This window comes from Pseudonaja textilis, chromosome 13 (assembly GCF_049901715.1).
Source record: "Pseudonaja textilis isolate UNSWEBS1 chromosome 13, rPseTex1.2, whole genome shotgun sequence".
Taxonomy (NCBI): Eukaryota; Metazoa; Chordata; class Lepidosauria; order Squamata; family Elapidae; genus Pseudonaja; species Pseudonaja textilis.
This window is the reverse complement of record NC_142002.1, coordinates 16,089,829-16,106,118: the sequence shown is the minus strand read 5'-3', so window position 1 is coordinate 16,106,118 and position 16,290 is coordinate 16,089,829. Positions and strand designations below refer to the sequence as shown.

General features: G+C 46.0%; 1 protein-coding gene across 1 annotated transcript in view; it reads left to right on the top strand.

Moving 5' to 3' along the window:
• The first annotated feature begins 7,781 nt into the window (after positions 1-7,781).
• Positions 7,782-16,290, top strand: part of SNX1 (sorting nexin 1) — a 34,148-nt gene continuing 25,639 nt past the window's right edge. The window contains exons 1-3 of the mRNA XM_087941481.1: positions 7,782-7,954; positions 14,065-14,167; positions 14,842-14,978. Coding sequence (XP_087797607.1) covers positions 7,820-7,954; positions 14,065-14,167; positions 14,842-14,978 — 375 coding nt within the window. The 5' untranslated portion in view covers positions 7,782-7,819. The remainder of the gene's footprint in view (positions 7,955-14,064; positions 14,168-14,841; positions 14,979-16,290) is intronic.

Sequence of the window (16,290 nt, the reverse complement as noted above, 5' to 3'; positions counted from 1 at the left end):
GCTCCAACAAACCCACCCCCTTTCAAATCTCTAGCCACATCTCTCGGTGAAAAAAAAATTGATTTATTAGAAGTTGGTGTTACCTGGATGAAAAACCAAGCTAAGACCCTCATGGTCACTTCTAATAAATCAATTTTCTTTTCACCGAGAGATGCGGCTAGAGACTTATGATTTGAATAGGGGTGGATATGTTGGAGCCCTGACAGCCAACCAACACTAAAATACATCTTTAATTTGCCCCTTGACCCCCGCTGGTCTTCCCCCACCCCCACCCCCTGAATGTATATTCTCCAATGGGACACATCCATAGCCAAGAGACATCGATCATGCTCTCCAGTAATATTCTTGCGCTCTGACAACTTTGGGCTGCCAGGTCGATTATCTAGGCACTTGAGGAATGCACTGTTTTCCCCACTTTCTGCTGGCAGCTAAAAAAGACCAAAGGAGTATCTTTTTAGTTGACTGATGGATTCTAGGGATGGTAGCTCAATAACATCTGAAGGTCCACAGGTCCACCTCTTCACCTCTTTCATAACAGAGGACGTGTGAACTCATTGGTCTTTTTAGAAATGGAGGAGGAGGAGGAGGCCCTTCACCATGATTGGTTATGGGAAAGAGGGCGGCTTACTTTTCTATGCCTGTCCTAATCTTCCCTTTCATTTGATGCTCAGCAACAGCACTTAAGACTTATATACCATTTCAGAGTGCTTTTACAGCCCTCTCTAAGCGGTTTGAAGAGTCAGCCTCTTGCCCCCAACAATCTGGGTCCTCATTTTACTGACCTGGGAAGGATGGAAGGCTGAGTCAACCTTGAGCCTGATGAGATTGGAACTGCCAAATTGCAGGCAGCCGGCAGGCAGCAGGAGTAGCCTGCAGGGTTGCACTCTAACCACTGCGCCACTGTGTCTGGTGGCTTTCTAAACTAGTCCTCTTGATCAGAAACGTGGGGAGAACTTTTACATCTTGCTGGACGAGAAATTCTTAAAACGGGTGCAGCATTCCAAGAAGATATCTTTCTTGGTCCTGCCCAGGGTTGAAATGAAACGCTTCTACACACAGACCAGACACTGTGACTTCCGGTGCTTTGATCTTGCCTTCCCGTTGAATAATTTTGGGACTGTACATCTTCAGATTACAGAGAATCAGAGTTGGAAGGGACCTTGTAGGTCATCTAGTCCAACCCCCCACCCAAGCAGCAGACCCTACACCATTTTTGATAGATGGGAGTCCAATCTCTTCTTGAAAGTCTCAAGTGATGATACTCCCACAACTTCCGAGGGCAACTTCTGTTCCAAGGGATGGTTGTCAGAAAGTTTCTCCTTATTTCCAGGTTAAATCAGTTTCCAGCCATTATTCCTCATCTGGTCTTTGGGTGCTTTAGAAAATAGCTTGACCCCTTCCTCCTCTCTGGGACAGCCCCTCAAATATTGGAAGACTGCTATCCTGCCTCCCCTGGTCCTTCCCTAGACTATCCATGCCCAGTTCCTGCAACTGTTCATTGTATGTTTTAGCTTCCAGTCCCCTAATCATCCTGGTTGCTCTTCTCTGTAATTTTTCTAGAGTCTCAACATCTTTTTTATAATATGGTGACTCTTCAATCTTCAATAGCTTTAGTAGAAATGGGGCCAGCGGTGATAGCCAGTTGGGTGTAGTGTAGCCTTTAGGCTAGAAGCCAGAAGAGTTTTAAGTTCTAGTCCCATCTCTGGCACATAACTGGGTCATCTTGGACCGGTCACTCAGCTCTAGGAGGGACAGAATGACAAATCACTTTTTTGAAAAACCATACCAAGCAAACTGCAGGGACTTGTCCAGGCAGAAATAAGGAATGAACGCCAACTCAAAAGAAAAGAAAAGAGCAATTGGTATGAGATTAGACTTAGGCCTGTTTTGTTTGAGTTAACTCCAGGTGTCCTTCTGTCCAGCCAAGGAAAGTGTTTAATTACTGAAAAACAGGATTTCAGGAGATGTAGTTCTGATAGAGTCCTGCCAAAACAAGCAGTAGAACATGATACTTGTTTGAGAGTTTCTTTTTAAGCTACTTTGCTTGCTGTGTCATCTGTTAGAACTCGCTTCTCCATTGCTAGAAAGGGTGCAATGTTGACTGACCAGCAATTGGCCAGTTGCCAGCGATAAATAAAACCCCAAGTCTTCCTTGTTGGATTCTTAAGTGACTCGTGCAACTGCAGTTTTCTAGGAACCACACAGAAGCTGTTTCCCGTGAACATCTCGGGCAATATTTCTGGGCAAGGATAATTATGAAATAACTGCTGTAACTCAGCAGCTGAACTGAATAACCCTTATTTTTGCAAATAATGCATTGAAAGCAGCGCTGGTGGAATCTCAGGATTGCCTTTGTTTTACAGAAGGTGCTTTCACCGCGTGCAGCCACAAAACCTGGAACTTTGGCTTGTTCTGCTCATGAGGATTTGGACCAGTGACTCAAGCTGTCAGATGCTATTAGAGATGTATAGAAAGTGTTCCAGAACCGGATCCTTAATTTAACAACACAGATTTTGTATTTGGTGTTTGTTTGTTTTTGGTTTGGGTTTGAGTTTGGGGTTTTGTTTTGTTTTTGTAGTACTCTGTGCGAATTGTAAATATCTAGTGCTGGAGAAAACTTTATTTCTGATTGTCTTCTGTATGTATTGCACTTAAAATATATTAAAAGCAACTCAAAACCTGTCTGGCGTCTTGGCATGGGAGGAAGGGAAGTTGTGGTTGGATAACTAGGCTTGATCTTGTCCAAGATAGTTTGAACATTCCTGTGGCCTCCAGAAAGATGCTTAAACAAGTTAATAATAGGGCAGTTAGATAGCGTGATTGAATCTGTAGTTTTCATGTGCATTCACGCATAGAAAATGTGTGAATTCAGCTTGCAAAATTCCAAAAGGGGATACTGTCAGGCCACATGTGAAGATCCAATTAAACTGCTTTTTCCGCTATTCAGGCCTATTCGCAGCAATCTTCTCAACTAATGGACTACATCTGGTTAAAGTTAGATGAAGCTCAATAACAATCAAAGGGTGTTGGACTTAATTCGCTTGTGGCAACGTAGGGATTCTAGGCTGATCTCTCTTTTCACTCCACTTCCAGGTTCTGCTATTCCTTCTCCTACAGATACTATCAGTAGTAGCAGACACTGTCTTCTCTCCAGAAGAGTCTGCAAGGTATAGTCAAAAAAAGACAAGGTGGTGTCCATGATGGTACAATTGAACTCTCTGCATTTTCTACGTGTGAATGCACATAAAAACTACAGATTCGATCACACTATCTAGCTGCCCTATTATCTTGTTTAATCATATCCTGAGGATCCCTCTGCTGTTTCCTGTCAGCTGATCCCACTCAACATTTGAGAGATCCAGAAAAGCTTCGTTCTGACTCGTAAGATCCCAAAGAAATAGCACTCCTCAATATCTTGGCCTGATGGCCTTCAGGGTTTGAAAGCTCATTGCAAATTCTTTTGAGTTAACGCCTGGTGACAGGTGTAGTTGTTAGCAGCAAAACTCAAAAGTCAATATGTAGAGATCAGATACCCTGCAGTTGGGCATACGGCTCCTCCAGCTATACCATACAGAACATAACATGTCAGAGCAGTAAATTCAAAATGTTTAGAACTGTTGGGAGGGTGGAAAGGGTTTGGTTAAAGATGCCCCAGTTCCCCAAAATCATGAATACCCCTGCTGGAAGATCTTTTGCGAGTGTAATAAATCTTAAAATCATATAAGAAATTGCACATTCAGCCATGTTTTTAACTTCAATTCCTTGGGTCTCTAATGCGGCATTTCTCAATCTCTGCCATTTTAAGATGCATGGATTTCAGCTCCCAGAATTCCCTAGCCAGCATGGAGACTGACTCTGTGTGTGTGTGTGTGTGTGTGTGTACACATATGCATACATACATATGCAACTAACTATATATAGTTAATTAGTTGCATTCTATAGAGAGAGAGAGAGAGAGCTGGCTGGAGGAATTCAGGGAATTCACAGAAATTGCCTAATCATTCCTGTAGCTCTTTAGTTTCATTCATTGGGAGAGTTAGTTGCATTCTAATTTGTTTTTTTCCTTCAGCTTTGCCTAATGTTGCAACTGCCCAGCTGAATCACTGCAGAGGCTTCTGTAATCTTATCAGAGGCAATTTAGATCGACAACCCCACCCTTCAGTTTCCTGTGTTACAGCTATTTATACTGAATAGAGAAAGCACAATTTCGCATTTGCTGTCTCTCTCTCCTGCATGTCGGGGTGCTTTTCAATTTCACTGCCTTAATTTTGTCTTCCAATAATAATCTCTCAAAAAAAACGCATGCAAGATTTGCACTTTATTCCTAGGCTGAAGGGACAGAGGTCAGCACAGATTGCAAATAAATGTCCACCGTGTCGAAATGTAGCTGTGCACAAGGTTATTTTAAGTAGTCAACAGGTCTTGCCTGAATCTGATTTTTGGGTAGTATTGCTACACAGAACATGCCGAAACTGCAAACCTGCTTGCTAGTAAAGATGAGAGAATTTCCACCAGTTGGGCTTCTGGTCACTTTAAGGCTATTTTCTTACTCTAAATCAGGGGTGTCCAACCTTGGCAACTTTAAGACTTGTGGACTTCAACTCTCAGAATTCCTCAGCCAGCAAAGCTGGCTGAGGAATTCTGGGAGTTGAAGTCCACAAGTCTTAAATTTGTCAAGGTTGGACACCCCTGCTCTAAATTGTCTGGGTTAGAATATATCTCCCAGCCAGCTTTTTAAGTGCAACGGAGTGCAACACAAAACAGTGTCAAAAGCAGACGTGTACAAGGCAGGAATAGCCAAGCCAATGCTGTTTGTCCATCATTAAACAGGTGCCTCTGAAGGAAATGAAACATTTAAATGAAAACAAAAATGCAAATTTGGGCACTTATTTTCCACCACAGCTTAAAGATGCAGGTATGATTAAAAGCAAGCAAGCAAACAAGCTAGATGTTTTCCTAATATGATGCGTACAGTGTATACTGGGGAACTCCCATTACAACCCTCCCAAGAATGATGCTATCTGAAGGAGATGCAGGGAACCACTCACCACTGAGGATGAAACATAAGCCCAGATGGCATGGACGTGGATGGAGAAAGGCAGGATATTGTTTCCTGTACAGGTTACAGTGGAGGAAGTGGTGTGCCCAGGGGAAGGACCAACCATAGCAGGGGTTGCCAACCTTTTGGACCTGAGGGACCACCAAACTCATAATTTTAAATCCCGCGGACCACTAATATGAATTTTGATTGATGGTGGCTTGCTGATGTTTTCCCAGGGTCTCTGCAGAAAGCAACAGAGACCCTGGGAAAATCCCCCCAAAAAATCTGCAGGAAAATTCCCCACCCTATTTTCCTACCGAGCGATCATTCTTTATTTGGGATTGCAGGATACCATCTCCAGTTCCATTCTCAGGGGGAGAGAAAGAGAGTGAGAGAGACTTTTTGCTTCATGCAAGGAAAGCAGCAGAAGTCTTTCTCTCCTCCAAACTCCGCCAAAAACGAGTCTTTGCTGGCGCAGCCTCTTGGAGCAGGAGTCATTTCTGGTGGAGTTTGGGGGAGAGAAAGAAAGACTTTTGCTGCTTTCCTTGCGTGCAGCCAAAAGCAGAAGAAAGAAGTAGAAAGAAGCAGCCAGGTGGCCAGGCCAGGTGCATGCAGTGAGTGGGGCAAGTTCCCCCCCTCCGCTCTTTCCCCCCTCCTCTCACTACCTCGTGTGGTTCGCAATGCAAGCGACGCAAACCTTGTGTTCCCGCAGGCCAGGTGGGCGGTGCAGCCTTGTGTTCCCATGCAGCCTGGATTAATTGCTTTGGGAGGCGGGCGACATTTCTCTGCAGACCACCAAAATGTTCTCATGGACCACCGGTGGTCCCCGGCCCACTGGTTGGCAACCACTGAACCATAGGACCAAGGAGAAGATGGGTGAAACAGATGGAAGATGATAAAAAAAATCTAAAATTCCATGTATACAAAGCAAAACTAATCAAGGAGAGAAGCAACCTAGAACTAAGGAGGAATTTCCTAACAGTGAGAACAATTGGAACGACTTGCCTCCAGAAGTTGTGGCTGCTCCAACACTGAAGGTCTTTAAGAAGAGACCTGGGCGGCCATTTCTCTGGAACGGTATAGAGCTCCTGCTTGAGCAGGGAGCTAGACTAGAAGACCTCCAAGGTCCCCTCCAATTCTGTTCTGTTCTGTTCAACCAGAAAACATTAAGAAACAGAAGAAGAGGAGGAGGCGAGGAAGAAGGAAGGAACTTGCTTCTTAGAATTATCAAGCTAAACAAAATACTGGGTATACTATTAAAGAATAGGGTGGCCTTGTACACAAGCAAGTTGTAAATATTTTATTTTATTTTTACTTATTTATTTTATTTGTCAATCGCTTACAAGATAATAGGTCTAAGTATAAACATAGTTATAAATACATCGATACATATAAGAAAAATAAAAAAATATATAAACAATAGGACAGGGACGGTAGGCACGTTGGTGCACTTATGCACGCCTCCTATGGACCTCTTAGGAAAGGGGTGAGGTCAATAGGAGACAGTCTAAGGTTAAAGTTTTTGGGGTACCACGGGCGTCTACAAAAGTTAAGATTTAAAACTACTCCAACCCCTGCCAAACTACTTGGCGGTGATCCCCAACTTTTCAAAAGTAAGATATGGCTCCTTACATTGCTTAGAAGGTGCAGCTTTTCTCGTCCGTTTAGTTGAGGTGGCGGTTTCTCTCGTTTCCTGCTTTTCAAAAGTGAGGTACAATCACTACTAGAGGAAAATCTAGTTTTTGTTTCCGCTCGTTGCATCTTCAAATCACAAAATTGTCTCTGGACGAGTTCCAGTTCCTCTTTTTTTCTTCCTCTTTTTCTAGAGAAACGGCTCTCTTTTCTTGAAAACATATAAATGGTCCACAAGTACTTGATTCTCTCTCTCTCTCTCTCTCTCTCTCACACACACACAGACACACACAAATACCCAGAACGTGTCTCCCTTCAGGCTTCTTCATGGGGTGGTTATGGTAGGGATGACTGGAATATCTCGTTTTAGTTAGTTAGTTAGTTTACTTTATTGTCATTGCACCTCGTACAACGAAATCAAACACCATCTTCAGTGCACATCATGACCATGAAAATAAACACAAACGCACATTTATAGACCAATCTAAATGCTCTGTATTATTTATTATATACGCATTTCTATGTTGCACGCATTTACATTATGAGCCATATAGTTTATATACATAGAATATACATTTTTGTATACAGATCGTCCTCAATGGTTCATTTAGTGACTGTGACGTAGGACCGTTTTTTTCTCCATGATCCACATTCAGATGCTCGGCAACTGACTCATACTTACGACCGTTGCCGTGCCCCAAATTGATGTGATCCCCTTTTGCTGCCTTCTGACAAGCAAAGTCAATAAGGAAATCCGATTCACTTAATGACTGCGTTGCTAAGGTAAGAACGGCAGCGATCCACTTCACCGCTGTGGCGAGAAAGGGGCGTAAAACGGGGCGAAAGCCTCACTTAACAAAGGCCTCGCTTAACAACAGAAAGGTGGGGGACTCCCTTGCGGTCGTAAGTCGAGGACTGCCAGCCTCCAGTCTATTTAGAACCGGCTCTTTAAAGGCAGCGCCGACAGCGGCTGGGAGGCCACGCCTCTGGCTCCTCCCCGAGGCGCCGGGGCCAAGTCCGGATTGGGCGGCCGGTCCTCTTTCCCCGCCCGCCCGCCCGGCCCCGCCCCCTTCGCCATAAATCACCTGTTGCGGCTTCCGGCCGGGCTGCGAGAGGGGAGCCGGAAGTGGCTGCCTCGGCGGCGAGATGGCGTCCGCAGGCTCCCCGGTGGACCGGCTGCCCCCGCCCTTCCCGGTGGAGGCGGAGGCGGCCGAGGCGAGTCACAGCGACCCCCAGCCGGACAGCGACTCGGACGGGGAGGACATTTTCACCGGCAACGCCGTGAGTGCCCGAAGTGGGGGGAGGTTGGGGGGGCGGTGGCTGCCAAGCCCTTTTTTCCGGGGGTCGTGCTTTGCAAAAGGTCGGAGCCCCCACCCCACCCCTCCCCTCCCTCGCTCTTGCACCCTCGGAAAGTTTCCCCAGGCCAGGAACACCGCCGCCCCCGCCCCCGCCCCTCCACTCCCTGGGCTGCTCTCCCGGGACGTTTGTGCGCTTGGGAGGACTACAGCTCCCATCCTCCCCGTCCGAGTCGCTTGCAAGGCCCCGGCCTCCCCTGCGGATAACGATGATTCCCCCACCCTCCAAAACTACGGCAAACCCTGGAAGAAAGTCGCTTCCCCTCACCCTCGGAAGGACTCCCTCTCCCCACCCGGGACTTGAACCCCGGGAAGCCGCCCTCCCCCGAGGAGTTTTGGGGGAGGGGGTTGCTTTGCTTGGTGGGGGTGGGAGAGCCGCTTCCCCTCCTCGGTTCCTGGGGGAGTCTGTTGGCCTGGCTGGAAAGAGGCTCTCCGGAGGGGTGGGGTGGGGTGTTGCCTTTTGCAACCAGGCGCCCTTCGGGTGGGGACTTGGCCCAGGATGATGGGAGTGGGAGTCCAGCCCATCCCCGGCTCTCCCTGTATCTGTCCCTTGGGGTGGGGGGGGTTGCAATCTGGGCAAGGCCCCCTCCCGATGCTGCTTAATTTGTTCTGCCCCTAAGCATTTGCCTTTTTGAAGCTTGTTTTGCAAAAGAGTTGCAAAAGTGATTTGTCTGTAGGAGAGAAAAACCTGGACCCGGGTTCAGGGTTGAAACACTGCTTGTTTTGCAACAGGAAACCTTTCTCCCCCCTCCTCCTCTCCCCCCTTTCTGGCTCTGCACCCCATCTTTGCCTCGTGTTGGCTTGCTTCCCTTGCAAAGGACTTTTATATCACCATTCAGTTGAAAGAAACTGGGTGCTCCAGATTCGTTTTCAAATCCCTTTGTAGAGCTGCCAATTGTTGTTTTTTGTTTAATTGAGCTGTTGCCCTTCCAGCCAATTCCATTCAAAAAGACTTAAATCCTGGAAAGTGATGTCGTTTTGTGAATTTCCAAATCTAGGCCACGGGCCTGGGATTGCTTAGTGGTCTCCCAACCCTGTAGCAACCAGATCGGATTCTGCTTAGATTTTTTAAAATCTGTATAAGCCAACTAAATGCTTCTAAAGTAGGGCAAATATTTAGCCATTTATTTGTTAGATTCATCTCTCACCTCTTGGTCAGGGGTTCAAGGTGGCATACACAGTGTTTCTACCTCCCATTTTATCCTCCCAGCAGTAACCCTGAAAGATAGGCTGGACTGAGAGAAGGCCAGAGTCATAAATAAGATTTTTTGGGGGTGATAACATTTATCCTGTGCCTTCCCAATCCTAGTCCAATATCTAAAATCTATGCCTATGTATTACAGCATGTGTTTACAATTGATAAACTGCTGGGTAGCTTACCATTTAAAATAATGTTTTGGAATTTTGTTGGGCTTGGTTTTTAAGTTCTGTTTGTTCTTTTTAGACGCATTTGTATCTTAGATGTATAATGGGGTATCTTAGCCTCAGAATAATCTTTTAGTAATTCTGAAGATTTCCCAGATGTAAAGATGCTAATTCCATAATCTTGTGAATTATAGGCTCATAATAGCATCTGCTGTTAAGTGCCAGTAGTAATAAATGGTATCTTTATGGCTGGAAAAATTATCTGAATGGAAGTCTAACAAAATGAAATTCAATGTAGAGAAAAGGAAAGTCCTACTACACTTGGGCAAGAAAAACCAAAAGTACACATCTAAATTGGGTGAAACCAGGCTTAATAGTAGTAACTGTGAGAGGGATCTTGGAGTCTTAGTGGACAACCAGCTAAATAGGAGCCAGCAGTGTGCAGCTGCCACCAAAAACAAGTGCAAAGGCAACCCCTAAATTGCATTAACTGATACAATCAAGGGAGGTACTAATACCACTTTATAAAGCCTTAGTAAGATCACACCTAGAGTACTGCATCCAGTTTTGGTCACCACATTACAAAAAAGATGTTGAGACGTCTAGAAAAAGTGCAGAGAAGAGCAACCAGGATGATTAGGGGACGAGGCGGAAACATAGGAAGAACAGTTGCAGGAACTGGGCCTGGCTGGTCTAGTAAAAAGAAGGACCAGGGAAGACATGATAGTGGTATTCCAATATTTGAGGGGCTGCTACGGAGAGGAGGGGGTCAAGCTATTTTCTAAAGCACCCAAGCCCAGACAAAGAATAATGGATGGAAATTGAACAAGGAGAGATTTAATCTGGAAATGAGAAACTTTCTAACAGAACAATCAAACCAATGGAACACTTGCCTTCGGAAGTTGTGGGAGCTTCATCCTTGGAGGCTTTCAAGAAGAGATTGGACTACCATTTGTCAGAAATGGTGTAGGGTCTCCCACTTGGGCGAGGGGTTGGACTAGATTGACCTACCATCACTGATTAACTGTTAAATCTGAAGTTTCTCTGGTCATGTCCCTCTGTCCCTTTGGATAGCAATCCTGGGGTGTGACCAATGGATGGGAAGGGTCTTTAAATGCAGTTTTGATGCAACAGTTACGTCTCAATCTCTGTTCCCCCCACCCCCCAGAGACTGGATGCTACAAATTCCAGAAATAGTTAATTGATTAGCAAAGGAGAAAAAAGTCAGGGGATTTGAGGCTGGGCCCCACCCTTGTTTTAAGGGAAAATGCTGAATGTAGACAATTTATGCAATAACTGCAAAAAAATAAAAAGGAATATAGAAGGAGTGAAACTTCCTGTGGAAAGAAACCAAAATCTGACATTTAGTTTCTGACAGTGGGTAGGGAAGAGTTATTATGCACATGTGAACACAACAACGAAGCAGCCTGAAGTTGGTTGTTGCACAACTTTTCGGGAAAAAGTCTAAAATGTGGGAAGCCCCTCCCATTGTGCCCAGAACTAGGGATTCATCATGGTCAGCATGCATTATAGGCTCTTTGTGAAAATGCTAGGGGGGAGGGCTAACAGAAAACAGTTGGAAGTAAAAGAATTCACCCTTTTGGAATCGTACTATGGAATATAGCGTGCCTGGAAAAGCACAAGGAAGAAAATAGAAGGCAAATCAGTAGGAAAACTAGGACTTAAAGCACACAAATCAATCTTTATTCAGTCGCAGAGCAGCGGATAAAACACACAAGTCAGAATTAATGAGCACAATGAAACTTCTGTTTTTTGCTAGGAAAGAATGAGGATGGGAAGCACTTTTCCTGACTAAGAAATTTCATTCAAAGGTGGAAGCTTTCCTGACACTCATTTGTTAACTCTCTGCAAATCTGGGGGAGTGAGCTGCAGCTCCAGGAGAGCTTTAAATGAGAAAGATCCTCTCAGACTAACTCTTCCTACTGTAACGAGGATTTCTATCAGGGGCCTTCAAACTTGGCAACTTTAAGACTTTGTGGACTTCCAACTCCCAGAATTCCTCCTCCTGTCATGTTAAGCTGGGGAATTCTGGGAGTTAAAGTCCACAAGCCTTAGAGTTGCCAAGTTTGGAGACCTCCGATTTATATAATAGCTCAACTCTCAGCTCCACCTGTACAAAGGGAGACGTGCCCCAAAGCTTTCGTGTTTGCAGAAAGGTCATTCCAAAGATAACAGAATCTAAGAAGGTGGCCGGTATGGATTCTCACTGGTTCAGACAAACAGGCCAGCTAACTTCAACCTGCAACTAACTCAGGTGTCACCTGTAAGCGGGGCTGACTTCTAAACCCGGCTTGTTTGACCCACACAAAGCTCTGACTTTTAGCACCCACAGTTTTGTGTCTCTGGCGCCTCTTGGAACTGGTCACCCTGTTTCAGACTTTGAGCAAACTGCAATTATTGTCTTTGGGCAAACTGTAGTTGTTCAGGGAGGCAGACAGCAGCGTCAAGGCTGTCTCCAGATAGCAGGGAGTGGGCGGTGGTGTTGGTGGTGGTGGTGGGGGGTTGAGGGTTGAGGGTAAGAATCAGGGAGCCTTTATAAGCCATGTGCTTGCTTGACAAAGCGGTCTTGGGAACGGCATTGTTCATTTAGAGCAATGTGCAGGCGTTTACCAGGCCTTGCCAGCTATTTGAGAAAAACAACACAAAAACATGGGTTCAAATGGGACAGCTTTGCACAGGGCAGGTATACGGGAAACTTAGGGAAGCAGCCACCTGAGCCTGGAATATCACTATCTGGGGACCATGCAGGTAGTCCTTGACTTATGACCAGAGGTGGGTATTCAGCAGGTTCTGATCAGTTCTGGAGAACCGTAGCGGAAATTTTGAGTAGTTCGGAGAACCGGCAAATCCCACCTCTGACTGGCCCCTTCCCCATCTCTTCTCTGCCTCCCATTGAGTCTCAGCTGATCGGCTGGGTCGTCTTGTGTTGCCCTGCAGAGGAGAAGGGAGCTGGAAAGCAGGTTAGTGGGGTGGGGAGGGAAAGGCGATTTTGCAGTATATCCTTCACCCACCATGCCACGCCCACAGAACCAGTATTTTAAAAAAAATTGAATCCCACCATGGCTTACAACCGTAATTGAGCCAAACATTTCTGTTGCTTTAAGCGGGAGTGTTAAGTGAGCTTTGCCTCATTTTATAACCTTCCTGTAGTTAAATGAATCACCGCAATGATTAAGTTAGTAACATGGCTGTTGTGTGAATCTGGCTTCCCCCATTGGTTTTGCTGGCGGGAAAAGTTCGCAAAACAGGATCTGCGTGATCCCAGGATGCTGCAAGCATCATAAATAACATGCCAGTTGCCAAGTGTCCGGATTTTGATCCCATGACCGCAGGGATGCTTCAAGTAGTTGTAAGTGCAAAAAATGGTCGTAAGTCCCTTTTTTTTTCCCAGCGCAGTTTGTAGCCTTGTACAATGGTCACTAAATGAACTGTCGTAAGGCCAGGACTACCTTTTATAGGCCAGGACAGCCAAAAACACTTTGGCTAGGTCTTTGCCTATGTGTTGTGGTTCGCCAGCAGCAGGTGTGGACGGCTGAGGTCTCGGGGAGCAAGGGCTCCGATGAAGAGCCTGCATCAGGGGTGGGATTCAAATTTTTTACAACCAGTTCTGTGGGTGTGGCTTAATGGGTAGGCGTGGCTTTGTGGTCATGTGACTGGCTGGGTATGGCCAACTCAACATCATTCACACCGAGGCACGCATCTCCTCACCTGGCCTCTCATGACTGTGGGGATGCTGCAACAGTTGTAAGTGTGAAAAACGGTCATAAGTCACTTTTTTCAGTGCCACTGTAACTTTGAACAGTCACTCCACACAAGCAAAGTACCAGCAAAGGAGGGGAAAAAAACTCCAGAGAAGTTCCTGAGACAGGAAGTCTAGTCCTGCCAAGAATGTAATAAGGGTTAACCGAGAGGCAGTTTCTGTAAGCAACACCAGAATGTTTCCTTCCTGCCTTCCTTACAGGATTAGGCCTGTAATTTCAACCGGTTCTCCGAACTGCTCAGAAAGTTAACAGCCGGTTCTAGCGAATAGGTGCGAACTGGTAGAATCCCACCCCTGACTTGCTTGTGATGCAGGGATGGGGCCAGGACCATCACGGAGATTGTGGAGGCTGGCAGCAGTGAGATTCTGCCTTCGGAGATTGTGGACGTGGCTCCCCGAGGAGGCTGTGCCCGGTGTGTGGGCGTGCAGGGCTTCTTGAAGGAAAGAACAGTTGCAGCAGCACGGGCAACTCAGGAGTAAGGCTGCAAGGTAGTTAGTAGCCTTAAAAGATAAAAGCCAGCCTGAGAGACTGAGATTCTTTGCAGGAAGCAAAGACGTTTTTGCATTCAAGCCTTGTGGACGTTCGGACTATCTTAGTTTGTGTTTGGAGACTCTTTGTGTTTGAAATATTTCTTGGCAACTTCATCTAGTGTTCTTGGCAGCCTTGCGCCACCTTGGCAAGGCTCGTTCTGATCAGAGACAATTAGTTTGAAACAGCCTTTTAACCGGGAAGGAACGGAATTCGTAAAGAATCATTAAAAGGTCTTGCTGTTAACCTCTGTTTTGTGTTTGTTTCCTGGGAACAAGGTTTGGGGTCAGAACACTACGTGTGTCAATAACCGGGTTTAATTCTTCAGCTTGGAATAACGGCCCTTTCTCTATCCTAATAGAGTAAGCCAGAACTCCCGAAGAAGGAATCCCCAGTGCCTCTGGAAAACGATTTTAAAACAAACGGCATCCAAGACGAACAAGAAGACGCTGATCTATTTGCAGGTTGGTCATGTTGCACGTCATGGTGGAAAGAGGGTGATCCTTTGGGTTGCCCAACTTGGCGTGACTCCAAGCCAGTGGTGGTGTTCTATCGGTTCGGCTCGGTTCTACCGAGCCGGTAATGGCAATGAGTAGCGGAGACCAAACCGGTTCTCGTGTGAAGCGGCTGGGAGAGTGCAGGCTTGCAGGAGGTGAGTTGGAACGCCTCTGCCCTTGTGCAAAGTGCACGTTTGGCGTGTGCGCGCACGCAAAGTGTGTGCGCGCGCGCAAACGTTGCCCACCAAGCCACGCCCGACGAACTGGTGGTAAAACTTTTTTAATCCCACCACTCATCTGAGCGGCTAACAGCAATCGGAGACATTAACAGTAAAATCAATTACAAAAATAAAGAGACAAGATGGCAAGAGCAATAAATTAACGCAGGTTGTGGTCCAGGACCAAGTAACTTCCTGTTGCATCTTCTTGGGTTTGATTTGTCAATTTCTAAAGAAAAAGGCACTTAAGTAAACAATTCGATTTAGTGATGTGATTCTACCAGGAATATCTTTTCCTGATCCCTAAAAGTCAAGGAGTGACTTCACTCTGGGATGAAATGCTGCAGACTATCCTCAAGTCAGGGGAAGTGGAATTTCATTTTTAAAAACTATCAACTTATCATTCCATTTGTCCTTTTGCAGATGCCACTGTTGAATTGTCCCTGGATAATACCCAAAACCACATAAAGAAGGAGTCGACAACAGTGTTCAGTCCTGTCCCCTCTCTAGAAGGCACAACTCATTCCTCTTCTAAGCAACAATCCAAAACCTACGAGGAGGTAAGCGCCTTTGGGTTTGGCTACTTACCTATTCAGTGTAGCTACTTGTATGTTCAGTGATGTCCTGTGTAATAGGGAATGAGACCTCCCTCCATCTCCTTTCATCTCCAACGCGTTACACAACGATGAAGTGCCACCAAGAACCTTCTCCACAGAGGCCCTGTTCTGACCAAGGCTTTCCCCAACAGCATGAAGCCAGCTCCTCGTCCCAGTAAACCCCTTTTATTTAGGTTAAAGTGAATTCCTCTCCAGCAAAGTCCCGGCCAACACAGTCTTTCAAGATATTTCACAATTACAGACCTTTCTCAGGCTTGGAGAGTTGCCAGGCCGATATCTTTCAGAGGCCACACTGTAGCAGACAATACTTGGCAAGAATGTAGGAACAGATCTTCACCCAAATGAACTAATTGTCTCCTGCAAAACCCCACTCCCTTTTCGCTACTCTTTTGTTCCCTCTGGGAGGGCCCGCTCACCCGTCCACCTGTGGCTTTACTCCCAAGTCAACCCTTGTTCCTTAGCTGTTCCCTTCTTCTGGTAGCTCTGTGCCTGTGCACACCGATAACAGGCTCCCGCTGTTCTTCTTCCCCACTGATCTTCGACTCCGAAGGTAGCGGATAACTGTCGGACGGCCCTGGCCCCATCTCTGCTTCCCGACGCTGAGCCCTCGTCGGAGCCTTCCCCAAACTCCAGGACTGGCCCAGGTTCCTCCCCAACCTCCTCATTCTCCGAATCTGCTGCCAGCTCCACGGGCTGCTGGTGGCTACAACAAGCCCTGACTTCATGGAAATCCCAGTCCAGCCAAAAAACAAACAAACAAACCCCACTTTCTCCCTAAAACAAAGCTAGAGTAGTTGTCATCCTTCCTTTTATTGCTAGAGAAAGGGGCAGATGCTCTCTCCATGCAAAGAAAGGCAAGAGGAGTGCGCTAGCTGTTGGCTAGTGTTTTGGGCTTCATCCGTTTCCCACCTTCTAGCACGACTGTTAAAAAAACCCTGAAGTTACTTTCGTGCTTGGAGCATGTCAGCAATTCTGCAGGCTGTTGTCTCCCCTTTCCGGTTAGCGTATTGACTTTTGCCCCTTCAAGCTTGAAATACAAAGGTGACTATTATATATTTATGCTTTACAGCTCTGTCTATCTCCTATCTTTCAGGATATCATTGATAGGAAAAGCAGCGGGCACGTAAGACACACACAAACAAAAGCACAACAAATGCTTTTTCTAAAAAGCCAGCAGCTAAGATGCTTCCCATAGAATAGAATAGAATAGAATAGAATAGAATAGAATAGAATAGAATAGAATAGAATAGAATAG